The 23,519-nt window shown below is 32.7% G+C and overlaps 2 protein-coding genes across 2 annotated transcripts; one reads left to right on the forward strand and one right to left on the reverse strand.

The window, feature by feature from the left end:
• Positions 1–5,118: 5,118 nt before the first annotated feature.
• Positions 5,119–7,491, forward strand: LOC118045591 (uncharacterized). The gene is made up of 2 exons (XM_035054258.2): positions 5,119–5,361; positions 6,058–7,491. The coding sequence occupies exon 2, from the start codon at positions 6,131–6,133 to the stop codon at positions 7,298–7,300; it is 1,170 nt and encodes a 389-aa protein (XP_034910149.1). The 5' UTR covers positions 5,119–5,361; positions 6,058–6,130; the 3' UTR covers positions 7,301–7,491.
• A 12,009-nt stretch (positions 7,492–19,500) lies between these two features.
• LOC118045592 (uncharacterized) lies at positions 19,501–23,509 on the reverse strand. The gene is made up of 4 exons (XM_035054260.2): positions 23,152–23,509; positions 21,636–22,418; positions 20,143–20,190; positions 19,501–20,060 (listed from the first exon to the last, which is right to left on the reverse strand). Exons 1-4 carry the CDS (start codon positions 23,332–23,334, stop codon positions 19,746–19,748), a joined length of 1,329 nt encoding a protein of 442 aa, XP_034910151.1. The 5' UTR covers positions 23,335–23,509; the 3' UTR covers positions 19,501–19,745.
• Between the last annotated feature and the right edge of the window lie 10 nt (positions 23,510–23,519).

Raw genomic sequence — 23,519 nt, forward strand, 5'->3', positions numbered from 1 at the left:
AAAAACGTATCCCACATCACTTACTTATAACATAATTTACATGGTTAACCTAAATACTTATCCCACATCACATTTCTCACACATGCACTTTAATTCAACATACAATTACACAAAGTTCCATTCAATTTCTCTAGATCTCCAATCATCCATCATGCATCACAACATGTCAATATTCATTAAGTTAAGAATTCTTACTTAATTATAATTTATAAAGCCTTCACATTGACCAATACACACCTAATAGAACAAAAACACAAATTCCAAATCAACAACTTCCCCCTTCAACACACATACTACATTAATTTCACACATTCAACCGTAATCTTTTTCCAAATAAAGTTTTTTCATAACACTTCATAAAACATACATTATCACAATAATCTAATTAAATTTCCTTACCAATTTTTCCATGTTTCTCCTCACACACATACATATACATAAAGTTTACATACAAAAAACTTATTCCACACCCAATTTCTCACACAAACACATCTATTCCTCATACAATTTCCACCAAATTTCAACAAGCTTTCTCATTCACCAAATCCCCCTCATGGCCAGCCCTAGCATAAATGGTCACCTATTGATTTTTATCAAACTTTTCTCCTAATTCTACTCTATCTAACATATAATTCATGCCTCTTGAATGATTCACAACTAATTTCTTAATTCCCCAAAATATTATTCAAGAACCCTAGAAAGATAATTTAAGGATTTGTTTACCATTCCTTTGATTAAATACAAAAACAATTGTAATAGCTAATTGAAAAGCAACTCATCAACCCATTTAAACTCCATTTCCAAGGTTTCTTTACAAACCTCCTTCTATTTTTTTCTTCCTTTTTCAATTTCATGCTTTGCTCTTCTCTCTTTCTAACCTTTCTCTACTATTAAACTCATACCTCTTAGAGTTTACTTTTTTCCCTAGTAAATCATTCATAACCACTCACAAGCTCTCATATTTGAAAAAAAAAAAACAAAAAAATTTGGAATAAAAGCATTAAGAAATCATCTTCCCTTCTTACATGGATCCTTGTATCTTTTTAAAGAGAAAAGGAAAGGAAATATCTTGTTTTATTTATGAAAATATCATTAATGAGTCAATATGTTATTTTTCTGTGTTGTTTTTTACCATCGGCACTTTTGTAAGGCTTTCCTAATCTTTGATTGACTTGAAATTTAAACCCAACATAGAACAATATATTAGGAGACACTTGTCAAATTTTGGCCAAATGTTATATTGAGAGTTGCTTGATATTGTAAAACTAGATGGTATGTAATTTTACGTCAAAATCTAAATTTACATATTTTATTTACTTAAATCATCAAGGTTTCTAAACTAATTTATTAGGGACTTTCATCCCTAATCACAATAAAATTTCCCTTATATTTTCATTACTTTCATTCAAAATTTATGCGATTGTACATGGGATTTACACTATAAGTTAGGCTTATTCATGCATAAAATCATACATTAGTTTATTTAGAATTCCACTATATTTTTATTATCATTACTTTCTTAAATAATTTCATCCAATTCATAAATTTTTTCTTAAATAATTATTTTACCTAATTGGAGAATTTACTCAATTTATGATTGGATTTTTGTTTGGCGTATCGATTTATTTCTCTACTCCATCTAGGATCTAAATAAATTCATTGGGATTTTCCATTCCATTCTTAATATCTTTTTTCTAATTTACTATTTGTCAATTGCGGATTACGATATTTTGCATTGGTTTACCACTTTTTTTATGGAGAATTTACATGCATCATAACAACAAAACCAAATAAAAAACAAATACTCATTCTAGTTCCATGATTATGAAGAATTCCACTTCAAATATTGTGTAATTGAATCCTAATTCATTTATTGTTAAATTTTAATTTAATTCAAACAAGATAAAATTACCTTACTAAGCATATTAGTTTGGATCAAGAAAAATTAGTTTATTTTCAAATAGCAAAACCTAGCTAGTAACACTGTTGCATGTTTAAACTACTTCTTTGGTATTAAGTTAATAAGAAATATATGTAGAAAAAAAAAAAGGGTCAAACTGGAAAATAAATAATAGCCCATAGTTACTTTGCTGTTAAGATTTCAAAATATATATTTTTTAATTATGATTAACACACATTCATCTAAAATTTATCCCAAAACTTCACTCTTTGCATTCAACAAACACTTTCTTATCATGTAAATGATTGTTCTCAATATCACGAGTGCGTCATTGATTACGCGATGAAGGCAAGTCTTTCCTGGCTTTACCTTCATCTGCCAAGCTCCAATATATATATATATATAAAGCCTACTGTGCTAACATATTATATCTTACGTAGAGCAGTTATACAATGGCCCTGAAGTCCATTGATAGTGTAGGCATCAGAGACATTTGGGCCTCCACTTGTTTGCATTGCCTGGTTGATGATTGTTTTTAAATCAGCATTGAAACACTCTCCTGTAATTTATGGACAAGGAGCACCAAGTTTGGGGAAAATATCAATTTCTTTTCTTTTCTTTTTTTATATAAAACCCTTCCTTCCTCCTCATTGTTATAGATTATAAGCAATGGCAACAGAAACAAGTCAAAGCATACTGAGTCCCAAACAATAAATTCGATAAAGCTCTCCTTCTTAATTCAATTCGAATTCAAATTCAAGCCAAAACCAGTGACATAAAACTTTGAAATCAGTATTTAACACAATTTCATTTTTAATCATTAAACCACAAATGTCTCATTAAAAAAATACCAAAATACACACCAAAATATTCTAAACAAAACCCAATTTCACTGACAAGTTTTTTTTTTTTTCAAGTTTAGATTAAGAATAAAAAAGGAAGAACAATTGATTAACACAACAAGATTTTTTATTTACCTGAATTAGAGTCATCACTGCATCTTTCTGTGACTTTCTTTGATCTATAAGCCCATTTAAGAATGTCTAATGTTGTTTTTACTAAAGATAATTGACTAGATCTAAGATTGAAGATAAATCAATATGCTTCTTAATAGCATGTTGTGATGATATAGCTACACCACAACTTCCAAAAGAATGTATTGTCCTTACACAGAAATACAGTAACTTGGAAAAGGCTCTCATCTCTCCTAAACCAAGTCTCATTTTGCAGCCAAATTTACGTACAAACAGCCAAGCTGATGTTCAGGCACATTTTCATCTTTTTTTCATTTTTAATGAATAGTTAAATGATTCAAATGCTCCTCGGAGTGGATTTTCTATGTTTTACATTCACGTATATTTTGTATTTATACTCAGATATTTTTATAATTATGGATTAGTTTAGGAATAATTGTTTAATTTAATATATAAAAAAATTATTAAAAAATGTTTTTGACACGTTGCATGTGTCAGCACAAATAATTATTGTGCCCTTAAGACAACTTGCACGGGACTGCCAAGTGGTTTAACGCCGCCTTACATAGAGGCTTTTGAATTGTCTTGGCATCACCTTCTTTGGGTCATGTCACGTGCAACTGAAGGGCTATAGGTTTGGTATCAACAACCTTTTTTTCTTTCACCTCTCCTTCCTTGAAATTCATACTTGGCATTTAAAATTTCATCATATTCTCCTTAGCTAGAAATATTTGAGAATCAGCTCTTATTATTTTGATTTTTAATTTTTATCCTCGGTTTTTTTGTAAGTTGTTACTTTTTTTCTTTTAAATTTTTTTTCTTTTGATTTTTTTTTCAATTCATCATTTAACATTTTATTTATTAAAATTTAGGCTTCATAATTTTTTCAGGTTTGGTGCTTTCGATCAAATGGTTTAGGTCACAGATTTTATAAGCTAACACAAGTTCATGTTTTTTTTTCACTTATTTTATTTTTCAATCTCATTACTCTATGTTGATTCTGAAGAAAAAAATAGGACTTATGGCTTTTTTTATTTTATTTTTTATAGGATTATCCCGATCTCATAGTCAAACATGTATGTTTTGAGGGTTAACTCGAGTGAACTCATTTTTTTAAAAGTTTTTAATTACTATTTTTTATTTTAGATCTTTTTATGTGATTGATTTTTTTTTAAAAAAAATCATCCTTCAATATTTGATTTGTTGAGAATTAATCTTCATAATTTTTTTCATATTTGGTGATTTCGATCAAATAGTTTATGAACAAGGATTGTATCTCATGATTCGACATTGGTTTTATTAAAAATTAGGTTTTGTGATTTTTTTTATTTTTTTTTCTGGCGGATTATTCTTATCTCATAACCTGACCCATAAGTTTAACGAGTTGACATGAGCAGATTCGGGTTTTTGGCTTATAATTGATATTTTTTTATCTTTATGTATGATTGATTTTTTAAAATTTTATCTCTTAATATCTGATGGTTAAAAATTGAGTTTTGAGATTTTTCTATATTTATTATTTTTGATCAAATGACTCTGCCACAAGCTTAATAGATTAACATTGATTGATATCTTTTTTTAGTTTTTTTTTAAGTTTTATTATTTAATATTAATTTTTTATTTCAACATTGATTTTTTTTTTTTTTTTAAAACTCACTACATTGACTTAATATCAATTTATGTATTTTTTTTTGGCTGAGATTCATGGGATAAAGCCACCGTTTCGACTCTCTTTGTTTCAATCTCTATCAACATGCATGTATTAATTTCAAGCAAACTAATTAACATATCAACTATCCTCATAAAACCTAATTTTCAATAAATTTATTGCAAAGAAAAAAGACCTTTAATATTATAAAATAAATAGGAAAAGGTGAAGAAAATTTACTTAAAAGAGGAGTTATATGATTATTTTGTAAGTTAAGGTTTTGCAGAAATTTTGCAATGAAATGAATGATTTTATAGAATACAAAGTGAAAAAAGCTTTTATACCTGGAATATGTAAAAGAAAGACGACTTAGGTGCAAGAGAGAGTTACATGTAAAAAAAGTCTAAACCAGTATAATAATTGTAAAAAAATATCACGAGTTCAAAAAAAAATATACAAACACTATTTTTACAGTGAATGTCCATATAGTTTTTTTTTTAAAAAATAAACATAGTAAATTAACAACCAATACAAACATAAAAACAAGCTTTCATTGTGACAAGAGAAAAAAAAAATACTTAACCCTATTAGGTCATCATGCAAGGGGATTTTTGTATTCTAGAAACCAGAACCACTAAAAAAAAAATACCCTTCTTTCTTACAGAACATTAACCTGTTATTACCTTAACCTCAACAAAAATATAAATAACAGGATCTTCTATTTTCCTCTCTACTCGGATTTCTTCCTCAACAACCCCCCCCCCCCCCACCCTCAAATACCCCCTTAATTTTGAATTCGCCGTTTCGTCTCCTCTTTTACAATTAACTGAAGTGATCAGGTACTTAACAATTTAAATCAAGCACAGCCCATCTGATTAAGAACAAACCTTTATGTGTTTTTGTCATTGAATCAATGCAAATGCAATGGAACTCTATTAGATTTTGTATAATTCAGTTGAATCAAGCTTCTAACACTGTGAATTACCTCTTATCTTGCTTTGATTTTCTGTTTTTAATCATGGTTGGTGTATTAATGAGGGAATTCAATTGTTTACAATGGATTCTTGAAAGATTGTTACTTTCTGATCCATGGTGGGTGAATTTTGAATTGTAATCCTTTTTGGGTTGTAGTGTTATATTGGTTGGTTGTGTTTGGTTGCTGAGAAAGATGAGAATTTGAAAATATTTTGAGCTTTTGTATTGGATGGATTGTTTATTAGCTAAATTGTCGTTTAAGATTGTTGCATAAGATTTTGTTGAAGCTGATAACCTTCATTTTTTTGTGTTTTTTAAAGATAAATTGGATTAATGGAAAGTATAGGGTTTTGGTGGATTCGTTTTGTAGTTTCAATTCTGATTAGAAAACTAATGGTGAATTGATGAATTATGATCTAGTTTTAAAAGGGTTTGTGCTGATCTTGATTTTGAGAAGGGGCAAGCTTAGATTTTGCTCGATTTGTTTCATTTAGGGTTCTGGTTCCTGGGGTTGAGGCTTGATAATGAATCCATTGTCTGGTTTTATTTTTTTTGAGCAGGAATGTAGTTGGATTGGTTGTGTCAGCAGATAGTGAATTTGAATTTTTTTTTTAAAGACTTGGATTGGGAATAATGGAGGCTAACATATGTGACATCAATCACTTGGATGCTGATGTCCTTTTGCCTCCTCGAAAGCGCCTGCTTGCTGGATTCAAGAAACAGAGTTCTGATGGTGATGGTGCTTCGCTTCTTCCTGTAGTTGGTTCCTCTTCATCTTCAGCATCTCCTACTTCTCCATCTCCCCAGTCTCCTCCTTCCTCGACACCTTGTTCTCCTTCTTCAAGTGAATTTCAGGCACGTCTTAACAAGCTGTTGAGTTCCCATTTTAATAATAGTCATAACCTTTCACCTGAGCAGATTGTGGAGGCCTCAAAATCAGCAGCTGAGGCTGCTGTTAAGGCTGCAGAGGCTGCAAGAGCAGCGGCTCAGGAGAAGGAAATTAGTGCAGCAAAAGCTGTGACAGCTGCTAAGAGTGCTTTAGCTTTAGTTGCATCATTTCCTGAAGAGGCAGCTAGCAAGGATAAATACCTGAAAAAGAATAAGTTGAAGAAGCATGTCCAAGTTCAGCTCTTGTACAAAAAACACCAACCAGTTGAGAATTATAGGGATGATGAAGAATTAGCTCGTAAGTTGCATCGTGTTATGAACAGCTCGCCAAGAATTTCAAAGAATTCTTCCAGTTCTGACTTGAAGGGTGGTCATAGAAATAAGAAGCCTAAAAGCTCAACAAGTTCGGAAAGAACTAAGGTTTCAAATGGAAGTATAATTTTCGGAGAAAACCCTCCTTTTTGCAATGGGCATGCCATAGCTGGTGAGTTGGATTCTGATGATTCTATCCAGGAGGCACCCATAAGAATACCTGATGAAAAGGCACTGAAATATGAAAAAGCTGGCCAATTAGACATGGATAATGGGGAAGCAGAGTCAAGTCACTCGAAGGAGAAAAACTGGGGGGATTCGGGTTCGCCTAGTAAAAAGAGGGGAAGACTGAAATTGAAGAAGTTGCCATTAAGCGTTTGTAATTCTAAGGATCAATCAAACCCCAAGGAAGATAGTCTTCCTAGAAGCCTCCCATTGACTGATAAGAACACGGGTAATCCTACTACTTCCCGTGTTAAGCCTTTGTTTCCAATGGAGCCTTCTACTGGTACTCTAATGCAAATTGAACCTACACCACTGTGGAAATGCCAGGAGTTCAAAGCACCTGCATGTGTCAAACAGAATAAAGCCGTGCAGTCGTAATCCTCAAACCCTCTTTGGTAACAGCTGATGACTGATAGAAGTTGATAGCTGAGGTAGGATTTGTGATGCTCTTCTTTTTTCTTTTTTTCTTTATATAGAAACCGGCTTTATTTGATTTGTCTTTTTTCCCCATGACCTTTGGTTTTGTAATGAATTTAAACTGATTTAAGTGTATATTTTTAAAAATTCAATTGCTTGCATCCATGCTTACACATTCAAAATTCCTGTTTCTTAAGATGACATCAAAACTTCAAGTATTGTAATATAATAAATTAGAATTTTTTTTTTGTTTCATAGCCACCCCGTTTTATTATAGATGTGAATATCAGGATTGGTATCTCTTTTGTTCTATTTATAGCATGTTCATCCCATACTAGTGCCTTGTTCTAAAAGATATGCATGATATTTCTAAATGGAAACGGTTTCTTTATTGTGAAAGTTAAATAATAAATGGAGTGGTAGATCGAGAAATTACTCAAAATGAATGAAGCATTTTGCTTTCTGTGCATGCAATGAATGCTCTCCAAAGATTCAGGTAAAGGAGCTTCAGGGCTTTTTATTATTATTATTATTATTATTATTATTATTATTATTATTTATGATACCAATTTATCCCAAGGCAGTTGTTCCAAGAAAGAACAAAAGGTTCCGAGGCAAAGAAACCAGAATTTTGTATGATCACACTCTCCTTTCCCTTCCAATGTTGCTTTCTGAGGGTCACCAGTTTGTCACTTTTGGCGACCACAAGATGAGGCCATCACCTGCTTTTCTAACTAAGATTTGGACTTGTTAAGCAAGTCAAGGTAATCAGGTCTGTCAAAGAGCCTTCCCCCGTGGTGTTGGCCAAATGGCAGCGAATTTGATGAGATACACACCAACCGGAGTACCAGTTAAGTTGGTTGCTTACTCTCCTTCCTTCCTCATCATCGAAAACTAGTTGAATATTGTTATTTTATTCTACAATATCCAAGTAAGATGAATCGGACATCAACGGTGGATAATAAATTACTCTTAACGATTAAGTGGTTGACTCTCTTTTTTTCGAAGAAATTAATGATAATATGTATTGCTATATCAAAAGAAAATGCAAGCAACATTGGTTTCTTTTTTGTTTTCCCAAACACATCAAGGATGACTATTTCTTGGGTTAAAAAGAAAAAGGGAGTTTCTCAGGGAAAATAAAAACACATTTTGCATGCAAAATTGCAAATCTACTCTTGGAGAAGAGGTGGCTATTCTACTAACAGAGAGAGATGCCTTGGTCCCGACTCTCTTATATTTGATTCTCACGCTACTTTAAGACCATAATGTATTCACATGGGATTTTTTGAAACTGTTCCGACGTTAGTCATTGTCCAAATTGCCTTCACATTTATTGCTTGTTAGGGTTCATACCTTGAGAGAAATTAGATTACATTTGCTTGTCTATTGCTAGGTTTCACTCTAGTTGATCTAGCACAGAAGCATCTTCTCTCTCGGAGTTAGTAAGCTGCTGATCTTCATGGTGGATTGAGTTTTGCGTACAGAAATGCTTCAACGCTTTTTCTTTTTTGATAAAAATGTTTTTTTAATGTGCCATATGCATCCATTTTTTTATAACTCTTTCTCTCATTGATGGCATTTCTTTCAAGATAGGTGATAAACAGGAAGAGAGGCAAAATCTTAATGATGATTCACTCCATTTGTTAGATTTTTAGAGTTTGGATTGGATTTTTATCCTATTAGATCGTAAACGAATAAAATCCGATTGTTACAAATACCATGTTCAAGAAGCAGTGTCATTTAATCAATCGTCTTTTTGCGGCCAAAAAGTACCATGGAAAAAGAAAGTACTATAGAATGTGATGCCAATTGTGCCCACGTTGACACATCTAACCACGAACCCATGTTGATGGTGCTGTGACAGAGACATACATGAACATCGCTCCTTGTTATCTTTTTATTTTTGATAATTATGGATGTTTGAACTAGTTTACGCGCACCTCGATTAATCCCTTGAGGTCTTATAATTAACGATTAAATAAGTCTCCAGTGATCCTGAGATTTATGGCACTCGAATTGGTGATATCTTGTAACTAAACTTAACACTTGACCAGTTGAGTTATACCTCTCAAGATGAGAAAAAAAGATAATAATTGAGGCTGAAAAGGATAGAAGGAGAGAAGGAAAGAAGAAAAGAGATAAAAAGGATGGACCAAACCAAGCCCAATGAGCGTGAAGAAGGGAAGAAGAGGAGAAGAGAAAATAAGAAGAAGAAAAATAAAGGCCCAATTGGGGCCATGACTACTACACTCGAGCCCATAGTGCTCCACTTGAGGTTGGAAGAGAGAAGAAAATGAGGAAAAGAGAGAATAATGAGGGGAAATGTTGGCTTAACTAAGACCGAATGGAGGAAATTAGAGAATTAGGGAATAGCAAAAAAACCAAATAACTAGAAAAACGGAGGAAAATAAAAAAAAATAATTGAAAAAACAAACCAAGGAAAAACTTAAAAAATGATTAGAAAACCAAAAAAAAATTGATCCATATTTTTTTTTACCAATGTACTAAAATGATAGAATAATATGAGTATATCAACTCTATGTGTTTGACAATTCATTAGATTGATAATGAATGAAATTTGCATAAAACAACCTTACATTTTTGTCAAGTTTTCAATCATAAAGGTGAGACAATTGATCAAGTGATTAAGAGTAATTTGTTATTGTAATATTCCCAACTTTTGGATGCAATTTCCAAGTAATCTCCTTCATGTTAATGTAAAAACGAGGTACACACATACACATATATATACCTTAGGTAAGTTTACACAAGGCTTTAAAATCCTAGAAACCACGTTTTATATTCAAGGATGTGTTTTTTAATAAAAGGAGTTTAGGTTATCAACCTAAAAAGAATCAAAAGTTTAGGCTAAACAATCATATGATCCTAACTTTAAGTGCAATTATTGTAAGGTAATAGGTCATTTGATTTATATATGTCTTGTTAAAAAGGACAAAGTTTATAATATGACTTGGGTTCCAAAAGAAACCACATCTAATGACAAAGGACCCAATAAGGTATGGATACCAAAAACCTCATCTTGATTTTTATGTGTAAAAATCAAAAGAGTATGGCAAGTGGTTTTTAGATAGTGCTTGTTCAAGGCATATGACCAAAGACGATTCATTATTTTCAACCATTTCCAAAATCAATGGAGGGAAAAGTCATTTTCAGAGACAAATTAAAAAGAAAAAGATCATTGCAATTGGAAGTATTGGAGGTAAATCTTCACTTTCAATTGAAATTTTTTTTTCTTATAAATAGCTTAAAACATAATTTGCTTAGCATTAGTCAATTATGTGATAAAAGCTATAAGATTTTTTTTTATCATGCTTATTGTATGACTCTTGAAAATGATATAGTTACCCATGTAGGCAATAGAAAAGGTAATGTTTACAAAATTAAGATTGATGCATGCATGAGAATAGAAAGAAGTTATCTTATTGGTAGCATAAATGAGTCTTCCACATATTGCATTTAAAAAGAAAAAGTTATGTGATGCTTGTCAAATGGACAAACAAATGATAACCTCATTTAAAAACAAGAATAACATATCAACCAAAAGACCATTAGAATTGCTACACATTGATCTACCTACTAGAACTAGAAGTTTAATTGGTGATAGATATGTGTTTGTAGTTGTTGATGACTTTATAATGTATACATGGGTTTTACTTTTAAAATTAAAAGATAAAACTATTTATGAATTTTTTTTCAAAGGTTGAAAATGAAAAAAAAAATTCCATCATAAAAATATTGGTTTTGTTTTTAAAATCAAAAGATGAAAACTATTTGTGATTTTTTTTTAAAGAAGGTTGTAAATGAAAAGGATTTTTCCATCATAATGATAAGGAGTAATCATTATGGTAAATTTATAAGTGATTTGTTTAAATCGTTTTGTGAAGAAAAAGGATATCACCATAACTTTTCAATACCTGAAACTCCCCAACAAAATAAGATTGTGAAAATAAAAAACTGAGATCTTCAAGAAATGGCAAGAACAATATTAAATGAATTGATATACCAAAATGATTTGGGTGGAAGCCATAAACACCTCTTTCTATGTTTTAAATCATGTTACCTTAAAACCATAATTGAAAAGGACTTCTTATGAGCTTTAAAGAGGGAGGAAACCTAACACATCTTGTATTTCAAAGTTTTTGGTTCAAAGTATTTTATTCTTAAAACCAAAAATAATTTAGACAAATTTAATTCAAAATCCGATGTTGGAATTTTTCTTGGCTAGTCTTCCTCAAGAAAAGCACAAAGTTTATAATAATAAAATACTTTATCTTGAAGAATCCATACATGTCGTCTTTGAGGAAACTCAAAACGAAAAAATTGTTGAGATTCTAGATAACATTAATGAAAGTATTCAACATTTAAGTCTTAATGATAAGACCATAATGAAGGATGATAATGAAGGAATGGACAAGGACCAGCCAAACACAAACAATCAACAAGAGATGGTAAGTAACTCTTTTGTGCCACTAAAAGAGTTATGGCATGTAAGTTCTCACTCTCTTAAGTTAATCATTGGCAATCCTTTTGAAGGCATCAAGACTATAACATCTCTTAAAAATAAAAGTGATCATTTTGTATCTTTTTTTTTCCCATATATAGAGCCTAAATCATTCTTGAAGTAAAAAACGATGATAATTGAATCTTAAATAGGCAAGATAAGCTAATCCAATTTGAAAAAAAATAATGTAGGGGAACTAGTCCATAGACTTAGCAATAAATCCATCATAAGAATAAAGTGGGTTGCTAGGAACAAAGTTGATGAACATGGGATAATTGCTTGTAATAAAGTTAGACTAGTTGTCCAAAGTTATAATTAAAAGGTGTTGATTGAAAAAAAAAAACACATTTGTTAAACTAGAATCAATAAGAATGCTTTTAGCCTATGCTTGTCATGCCAACTTTACACTTTTCCAAATGGATGTTAAATGTGCATTTTTAAATTGTTTTATATTAGAAAGAGTGTATGTTGAGTAGCCTTAAGGTTTTGTAAAATTTTCATTTTCTCAACCATGTTTTTAAACTAAAAAAGATCATGTATGGTTTAAAACAAGCACCTAATACTTAGTATGATAGACTCAGGACCTTTCTTATTGAAAGCAATTTTGACATTGGCAAAATTGAAGCCACTTTTTTTTATGAAAAGAAAAGAAAAGGATATATTGATTGTACAAAATTATGTTAATGATTTAATATTTGGTGTTATTAATGAATATCTTTGCAAGGATTTTGCAAAATGCATACAAGATGAATTCAAAATGAGCATGAAAAGAGAATTAAATTTCTTTACTAGATTGCAAATTAAACAAATAAATTATTACATATTCATCAACCAGAGCAAGTACATCAAGGATCTCTTAAAGAGATTTGGGATGGAACATATCAATGAAGCCGATACACCTATGGGCATATCAATAAACCTTGATATAGAAGAAAATGGTAAGAGCATAGACATCATTAAATATCAAGATATGTCTGGCTCACTGTTCTACTTAACTGCAAGTAGACCCGATATTATGTTTTGTATTTATCTATGTGCATGTTTTTAAGCATGTCTTAAAGAATCCCATATAATTGTTGTTAAATATATTTTTTTTGTTACTTGCATTGTACAATTGATTTAGGGTTGTGGTATCCAAAAGGGAGTGATTTAAGTTTAATTAGCTATTTGAATGTTGATTTTACTGGGTGAAAAGAAGATTATTATGTATGGTTTATTCCTCTTTATAATTTTCATTATATTTTTTGTATCTTTTTATCTCTCCATATTATGTTTTTGTTGATGCCAATGAGGGAGAAATAAATATGAATTGAATCATTGTAAAAAAGGGGTGAATTGTGGTTCAATAATATATGCATATATTTAGGGATAAAAATTCCAATTCATTGATGCATAAGTATTTTTTACAATTTTATCTTATTAACTTAGATAATGCTAGATAGTTTAAATGTTTCCTATATATTGCATTGCAAAAGATAGGAGGTGACATATATTTCATATATAAGTTGCGCATTAATTGTCATCATAAAAAAGAAAGAGATTATTGACCTCTAGACAATACATTTATGTTTACACACACACACACACATATTATTGATTATAACAATAATATGAAAATTGGACTAATAATATGCTTGGTTAAGAACAAGCTTTAAACATGTTTTATACGAAGAACACATCAACAAGCATGACGGAAGTCCAAGAAGAAAGCAAAATGGAGACTTAGTTTAAGTATTCATTTTTAATGCTCAATGTAAATCTTTATATTCTACTTGATGACACAAATTAAAATGAAGGTACACACTTCACTTTGCATGCATTTAAAAGAATTGATAAAACGGTTCCAAGAATTCACCGAGATTAAAACTGTCAAAATTGAAATTCTACATGAATTGGTCAACCGTTTGATAAATATCAAATAAATTGATCGAACATTTGTTCATCTGTGATGAACAGGTGGAAATTTTGCAGGGATTGATATATCAATTGTCTTAACCAATCTGAATCGGTCGACCATTTTAGATGTTAGAGTAACAATAATGGCTATAAACGACTAGTTTTTTGCTAGAAACATACACATAACTTCTCTAATTGCAGTATTAAGTAGAGAATTCAAACATATATCATATACAAGTTATTTTAAGAGGAAAAAAACACACTTTAAAATCCTCAATCATTAATCATACTCATATTTGTGCATTAAAACCTTTATAATCTTTCACAATAATATACATTCTCATTCTCACAACACTTGAACACTTTTTAATCCATTAAGTGCTATCTAGTGAGATATAAATATAGTTAGATTTTCAATTTTAAAATCCACTCTATTGAGAGAGTAATTATGTGATAATAGATTTTCAATTGTAGAATCCACTCTATTAAGAATAATTTCTTAATAACAAAATCACATATATAAACCCTTGAGAGTTTGAGAAAAACTTTTGGTATTGGTGAGGTATTATCACCAAGAAAAAACCTTGTAAAGAGAACATTTTCAAGTGGTGTAAAAAAGCTTGGTGTGGATTCATTAAGTGATAATTGTACCCTTTGACTTGAATTAGTTAAGGAATACAATTCTCAAGTACAATTTAGTACTTGAGGTATGGATGTAGACTTGTCGAACTTCGTTAAAAATTAAGTTTGTAATTTCTCTCCCTTATCTTTTATTTTAAGCACTTTAATTATATTGTTGGTTATTGTTTTTAATTGAATTAAAAGTGTATTATTTGTTAGTATTAATGGAACATCTAATTCACTTATCCTAGGTGTTATTATTGTTTTAATTCTAGAATAATAAATCCCATAAAAAACAAATTAAAATAAATTTTAAAGCTTAATCATCAATAAAATCTAATGCAACAAGATAAATTGAAAAAATAATATTTTTTTTAATACCATCTAATTAACAATTAGTTTTTATTTTAGTTTAATAATTAATTTTCTCGTACGGTTAATTCGTTTCATGTCTCCAAGTCCACCTTTAACCCAATGGATAGAAAGGTTGTGCTCAAGGTTGTTAAAATCACGATGTTGACACGGCACGGAAAATACAATACAAACTCAGATCGTAAAAATGGATCATAAAATCGTAAGGAATTTTAAAATACAATAACAAAAAATTCATGCTTCAAATAAAAATTCATACATAGTTCAAGCACCTTAAAATACATGCTTATTCATACATAGTTCAAGCATCTTAAAATACATGCTTCAAATAAAAATTCATACATAATTTAAATAATTTTTCATTAGCTAATAATTAACAAACTTAAAACAAACAATTTGCTGGTGTGTCATGTAAATTAAAACTAGCTTCAGTGCCTTCATCTTCCTCATTATTCCTCAGACATTCGTCAATATCAATACCATTAAGAGGATTATTAGTGTCACTGCTAGTACCAGCACCAATATCATTCATCAATATCAATATCATTCTCCCTCGGTTATCCAATCGTCATTAGATGAAAGATCATCTTCTACACCAAAATCATCAGCTTGCTTTTTGACTTGATTATTATTCAATTTCAGATTGCACATTACAAATACCAAGTCATTCATTTTTCTCTGGTGCAACCGCTTTCTTTGTTTTGTATGAACCTAAATAAACAATTTAAATTTATAGATTTTTATCAAATATGTCAACATTTAAAATAATAAAATAAAAAACTCACCATTTCAAATGCATTCCAGTTACGCTCACATCCAGATGAAGTACAAGTCAAGCATAGAACTCGAATTGCAAACCTTTGTAATTTTGGACATTCATCCCCATAAGAATCCCACCATTAAGCTGGAGTTTTTTTTTATCTCTTGCTATCTTGGCAACCTCAATGCCAAACAACCATTTTGCATCCTTGAATGATTCAAGTTGCAAGTCAATTTTGCACCATTCACTTGCATTAAGAACCATCCTTTCTAAGCATTGATAGAATCCAATTTTAATGTTGGCATTAACCTTAAAATTAGGATTATAATGATAATGATGATTCAAATAATAAGCTGCTACATGTAAGGGCCTGTGAAGTTGAAGTTTCTATCTTGTATCAACAATATTCCATACAGATATATAACTATATAAAAAGAAACAATAAAAATATCATTACAATTTAGAAATATCTCAATTGAAAGTATCTCTAAAGACATTCATATTAATAAATGACAATATTTGAAATAAAAATTAGCAAAATATATACCTTTTTTTTCACAGAACTAAAATTCACTTGTATCTTCTCTTTTGCTTCATCCATTGCTTTATATATAAAACCCATAGTTGGTTTCTCATCTGAATCAACTAATCGAAGAACTTTAATTAGAGGATACACTGCTTTAATACATATAGTGACATCATGCCAAAACCTCCTGTCCAAAACACAATTTTGAATTCGTCTCCCTTCTTCTATTCTTGCAAACCTACAAAAACTCCACTGTTTGGAAGTAAACATAGTCACCAGTTTCATTTTATGATCATTCAAACATCCCAGAGTCAAATATACAGTAGCAAACCGAGTGGCAGCAGTTCGAATCAAATCACTTCCATTCGTAAAGTGCCTTAGCATGGAAATAAGAATAGTTCTTGAATAAATATATGAGGTGATTTTCCTCCCCTTGGCAATAGTTACTTGATGAACTTCTAACTTCTTCTCAAAATATTTTAATATCAAGTCAATACAATGGGCAGCACATGGTGTCCAAAACAAACTCTTTCTTTTTTCCATCAATAATTGTCTCGATGCCTTATAATTTGCAGCATTATCGGTGACTACCTGGACAACATTTTCCTCCTCAATCCTCTCCACAATGGCATCTAACATTTCAAATACCTTATCAGCAGTCTTGGACATATTAGAGGTATCCACTGATGACAAAAAAAACTGTCCCTTTAAGACTATTAACCAAAAAGTTACAAATATAACGTCTTTTTTTATTTGTCCATCCATCAGACATTATTGAACAACCTGTTTTTTTCCATTCTATCTTGTACTCCTCAAGCAATGTCATTGTTTGATTCACTTCCTGCTTCAAATACTTCTCTCTAATATCATGGTAGGATGGAGGCTTGAAACCTGGCTCATGCTTTGCAATCAATTCAAGTGCCTTTACAAACTCAGGGTTTTTTACACAATTAAATGGAATTGCACTAGTGTAGAAAAATCTTGCAATTTGTTGACATGCTTCTTCTCTAATATCCTTTTTTAGCAATTGATTTAGGGGTGTTTGTGTACTTCCACTCCCACTAATTACTTTCTTTCCTTTGTCTTTGGAGCTATTTTCTTTTATTTCATCATCATCATCATTTGCACTATATTGATGGGCCTTTCTTTTCTTTTCATTTGCTTCTAGATTTTTCACCAAAACACCCAAAATCATTTGCTTCACATTTTCTGGAACTTGCTGACATGGCTCAACATCCTTATGAGAGCAAGCCAAATGCTATTTGAAACGAAAAATACCTCCACTGATAATTTTTTGACAATACTTGCACTGAACTTTTCTAGAATTCTTATCAATATCTATACCATGTTGCCATCCCACATCAAGTCTATTACCAGAAGAATTTTTTCTAGATGCCATAAGTTCAAGTGTTCAACAATTCAAGAATCAACTCAAATCAACCCTGTAATCAATCCAAATATTTTATGATTGTAATTAACTTTTTGTTATACATAACAATTCACAAAATTATGGAATCCAAAAATCATTCCATCATTCCATAGTATAAATGGATAGCTCGCAACCCCACACTCCACAAAGCAAAAAACATGATTTAATGATTTTAATTTTCACCTGATTAATTCAATTCAATTCAATCCAATTAATTCAGTCCTATAATACTAAAATGACATTCAATTCGGTCAAATTCAACAATTTTCAGTCCAATTTTCACCCCATTAATTCAGTCCTATAATACTGAAATGACATTAAATTCAATCCAATTCAACACTTTTCAGTCCAATTTTCACCCCATTAATTCAATTCAATTTAGTCCTATAATACTGAAATGGCATTCAATTTAGTTCAATTCAACAGTTTTCAGTCCAATTTTCACCCGATTAATACTTTTAATTCAGTCAAGATATATACTGTGGCATTTCATTCAATTCTCACCCGATCTATTCAGTCCATCCAATTTTCACCCGATCAATTCCATTCAATTCAATTCAACATATACATATACAAATTACAGGACAGGGCAAAATCAAAATTGTAATTAATAATTACAGGGTAATAGACTAATAGTTAACAGGGCAAAATAAAAATCTATTACAGGGGCAAAATCAACTACTACAGTGATGATGATGAAGGCAAAATGAACTTACGGTGAAGAGCCGTTGATGATGATGGCTGAACGGCTGCCGGTGAAGAGGCCCGATGTCGCCTGCTGCTGTTGAAGATGGGAAAGAAAGGAGATGGTTGCCAGCGTGCCGCTATTAATGAAGATCAAAGAGGAAGCCCGAAGCCGTGAACTGTTGAGGAGATCGTCGTCGCTGTTAAAATCGCGATAAACAGAAAAGGAAATCGCGACCATGAGCACTGAGGAAAGAGAAGAAGTGAAGACTGGACCGTGACCGCTTTTGTAGAGATCGTCATTGCTGCTTTTGTGGTTGCCAGTGCCCAGTTGGTTAATTAGAGAAGGGGATTAGGGATTAGCCGATTAGGTATTCGTTTGGTTGGGAAAAAAAAAAGAGTATTTTGTGAGTTGTGAAGACTGAAGACCGCGTGATTGTGCATTTTCACAGCCAATAGGCATCTGACAGCTGGACCATGGGGGGGAATTTTGTTTCAGCGCATCATTTTGGCACAATCGCAAAATCGGTCCTGAAATCACGATTTTGCGTGATTTCATTCGATTTTTGCGATTTCACCCGATTTCAACCTGATTTCACTCTTTTTTGATTTTTTTAATCGATTCAACACGTAAAGCATGTTTTGACTCGTAAAATCATACGATTTTACGAGTCAAAACGTGATTTTAACAACCTTGGTTGTGCTCATGGCATTTCTAGAGAATGTAAAGAGTATTATTCCCTAGAGATGGTTTCCTAAACTCCTTACCTCAATGGTTTTAAGGGTGAAAGGAAATGCAAGTTATTGATCCCACTCAGCCAGAAATTGCCCAAGATTCTGCCCTTCCCAAGCCTTCACACCTAAAACCCATCTCTCTCGGTCTTCCACGACCTCTGTACTAGAGGGAGAGTCAGGCAACTTCCACATCTCAATTCATCTTCCAGCATTTCTATATACTGAACTTGAGAAATAGAAGTTTGTAAAACATCTTCATCTTGACCAAGAGGATATATAGGCTTCATGATGACACTCACATTTTGAAAATCCAAATTTCGAAGGGCTACAAACCATCAAACTCCAAGAACAAAAGGCATCAACTCATTGAATTCATAGTCATTAAGGGCAGAATGTCATTTCCGAGAGAGAGGAAGTTCGGTGGAAGACAGAAAGCAAATGGTATTTGGGGCGGCGAAAATAATCTGATGATGACAATTAGTGTACCAACGTCAATAATCAAATGTCGATGATGCCATTCTTTCTACCTAATACTGAAAACCTATGCGGCCACAATCTTTTCTTACAGGGGGGGCAATTCTCTTTATGGTGCGCAAGCCATTGGTGAGTAACATTAATGTCAAAATCAATTACATGTTGAAAACATAGTGTGGGGACCACCAATGTTTGTTCCTGCCGTTAAATTCCCTCGTTCATGTCATTTCCTCACAATAATAGTTGCTAATTTACATTGTAGTTAATTAGTAACGGAAAAAAATATTAAATCTTATTGAAAATGTAACAAACCAAAATAACAATCAATATTAACCAGGCGGAGGGAGGGACTTGAAAATTGTGAGAACACCTTTGACCCCTTCTTCACTTACCCACCTTCAGATTGCTCACTCCAACACCCAACTTTTCCACGTTAGATTCACTTTTCATCTCATTCTGTGAACAACTTTTGATATTGAGCCATGGGTGTTGCAGGCACTGCTGAGCAGTGGGTCGGTTCTCTGGTGTGAAATCGAGAAGGGGACACAGAAATTCCGCAATCTCCTGAGCATCCGTTTCTGGGAATTTGTATTTTTCAACCAGCAAGCGATCAAGTGGCCAAAATTTCAGTCTCCGAATCCTCTTTAGATCCCCATGCCTGTCAAAATAATCCTTGGATAAAGCTCCTCCAATAGCTATCTGTTCGCATTGCAATTAAGAAACAAATGAATATGGGGTGATTCGAAAATTGTAGGAGGCTGTTGAGGAAATACACGCCTACCTTTCTTGGCATCTTTCCAAGGAGTTCCATCATTAGAGCAAGGTGATCCTGAAACCATTGTTAAAAACAGTTCCATTAGCATATAAAATAAACAGATTACGAGACACAGTACTCCCACATATATCTATGAAACAAACAGTTTGCATTTTAAACCAAGTGATGGCTTCAACATTTACGTGGTGAGTTGTGAATGAATAAACCACTGCATGTTTTTATTCATAGAGCCAAATGTGATTACAGGTAATTGGCAATCAAGGACAGACATCCAAAATCAGCCTGGTTTGATGCATAAATTCATATATGCAACAGACAGGTTTATCAAGAAAACATCTCTCTCAAGGCAAAACAAAAGTTCAATCAGGACACATGTTATTCATCCTATTGGTCTCAAACAATAATAGCAATGTTTAGTCTTGGAGCATGCCATCTTCCCATCCACATCCTACATCCGTTTGTTGTGTTTTACCCATGAAGACCAGTAAAAGGAAATGAAAGACATGGTTGCTCTAATTAGATTAAAAAATTGACAGCATATGAGGAAAAAAAATATGTCAAATCGACATCAATATGGAAGAATTCGATACGGAAAGCATGGTAAAGAGAACCTCAAGTCTGCTAGCAAGGGTTAAGGAGAGGCTCTCTCGATTAAGAGCCTTTTCTTAACCTCTCCTTAATGCCTTATTTATGAGGTTATGAGTCTCTTTTCCCTGCAGCTAAACAACGGTACGAGAGGCAAACCTCTCTCATTGCGTATGTAGCTAAGGTCCCGACAGGCTTCTTTCTCTGCCACTACTGTAGCTAATGACCTATATTTATACCGTTTGGAGCCTGCGTCAAGTTTAGGTTTAGCATGTGAAGCTTAAATAAAGTTTTCTAGGGGTCACCACTCCTCATCTTTATTTATCTTCACGCCTAAGTATGAAAGAAGGAGAAACAGGTGGGATCTCCTCTAAAAGTCAAAGTCCCACCCCACCACATGAATCCCCTATTCATACCAAGCAACCACTGCTGTCTTGTCTTACTAAGTTACTGGATACCGCTTGCGAAATTGCTTATGCGAGTTAGCTCAAGCACCATTCCCATAGTACAGGGGGAACTGGCTCAGCAAGGTTCAATGGTCACTTATGTAATTCGAAAAGAACCCCTGAGTAGTTTGAATTGCTTGAAGTTATCCCTCGAATTGCAGTTAAGGAGTCCCCTCCCTACTTTTCTTTAGTATGAGAGGCCCCCCCTGGTTTCCTCTCATACCTTGAAGGGTTACGAGGGCTGCCCTTCCTCTCTACATCACATTAATAACCTCTACACCGAAACCAGCTTGCATTTATTTCTTCCACCATTTTCCCTATAATTTCACTATACTAATATTTTCTATCCTCTCTTCAAATACAGCATATCATGCGCAAATTTTATTTAAACTTTAGAATTCAGTGTGGGTTATCCTAATAATAATTCCAATTTCTGACAATGCTAAAATCCAGAAAAAAAAAGCCTACCTCGTCTTCGCTATAGCCTTGTCCATCCTTGGGAGCAAACAACATATCCCCAGTAGCAAGCTCAAATGCCGTACAAGCAAAAGACCACATGTCAACAGAGAAGGAATACCCGGATTGCAGTATGACTTCAGGAGCTCTATACTGTCTGGTTTGAATTTCTTTGGCAAACTGCTTAACAGCCCAGCACGCATTCCCAAAATCAACAACCTTGCACCTCACATCAACCCCATCCAGAGATCTCTCAGACTTTTGCATGGCTCCTCCCATCGAATCTCTTCTTCCTGATATATTAGCAACTGCCCTCTTTGCCCTCCTTTTCAACTTCTTCTCAATGAGATTCATAGTTGAACCACCATTAAGGTTACCCTCAGGCCTTTCCAGGATTGGTTTGATCCCAGACCTAATTGGATCCTTGGCAGGATCAATGGTGGAAAAGAGAAGAATATTTTCAGGTTTTAGGTCAGTGTGGATTATACCAAGTTCTCTATGCAAGTAATCCAAACCTGTCAAAATGCATTTACAGATCTCTCTAACTTTTTCTAATTGAAGACCTTTGTAACGATTATGCCTGATTAACCTGAGCAAACTGTCACCAAGAAATTCAAGGACCATGCACTGATGCTGCCCATTTGGCCCTGCATGCTTGAAGTGATCAATCAGTTGCACAACACACTTTGAATTTGAGGGGTCACTATTAGCTACAGCTGAAAGGAGTTCAATCTCATGAAGCGCGGCTTGAGCAAATTGTGCAGCACTTTTCTGGATCTTAAGAGCAACATATTTCTGGAAAAAAGAATTAAATAAGGTAGGACAAAATAAGAAGGAAAAATCAACAGAATCTCAAGGTAAGACAGGTAAGAGAAGAGAAAAAGTTGAAGAACTATTCCAACTATTGTGCATACTTATGCACGCACATGAGGGCGGGCGCGTGCACACACACAAATGGCTAATCTAGACAAACCGAGACTTCAACCAGAAACACCGTCTCACTAGGTTAATTCCTCCATGATTGCCGCATAAACCCACCTCCTAAAATATGTATTACATTGTATCGTATTTTTCAAAAACTAGATTAAACTACAACGACCCTTCGTATCATGAAATAACTAGCATCAAAACAACAAATAACGGCCTCATTATCTCATAAAACAAAACACATCCAAAACCAGTATTTAATTAAAAAAAAAAAGTAACGACATATAGAAAAACAAACATTTCCTAAAAGAAGAAAAAAAGGAAAAAAAAAGGGATAAATAAACATTTCTTAATGTAAATTCATCAATTAAACATTTCTTCATCAAAATAAAGAATTGCGATAACTATCATTAACTATTGATGATCAATAATTAAACATTTCTTCATTAAAAGAAAAGGTGCAATAACTATAATTAATTAATGATGATCCAGTAAGCTTTACTGATCAATAATTAATCAATTTTTCATTAAACTTGAAAATATCATATGATTTAAATTTAAGAAGAAAAGAAAAAAGAAAAAGAAACAGATCCAAACATACAGAAGATCGAGTATCGTAAGCAAGCCAAACAATAGAAAACTGGCCCCACCCAAGCTTTCTCTGGGCAATATAACGGCCACCAGAAAACTGATCCCCTACCCTCACCGCATGATAACCTCCTTTACGGTATGAATCGATCCCTTCGTCATCCTCCTCTGATCCCGACGGCGATGAACAAGACATCGTGTTTCAATCAAAGAATAGAAAAGGTTAATCAAACTAATCTTGATTTTTTTTATAAAATAAAAGGCGATAATATATTGCTTCGAAGCTTTGATTGGGGAGGGGTGGTGTTTTTCTATTTTCCAAGAGAGGGACTCCCCTTTTGCCTCTCCAGTTCCTCAACTCATTTTAAAATGCTTGGGCAT

The sequence above is a fragment of the Populus alba genome, chromosome 7 (assembly GCF_005239225.2).
Source record: "Populus alba chromosome 7, ASM523922v2, whole genome shotgun sequence".
Lineage (NCBI taxonomy): Eukaryota > Viridiplantae > Streptophyta > Magnoliopsida > Malpighiales > Salicaceae > Populus > Populus alba.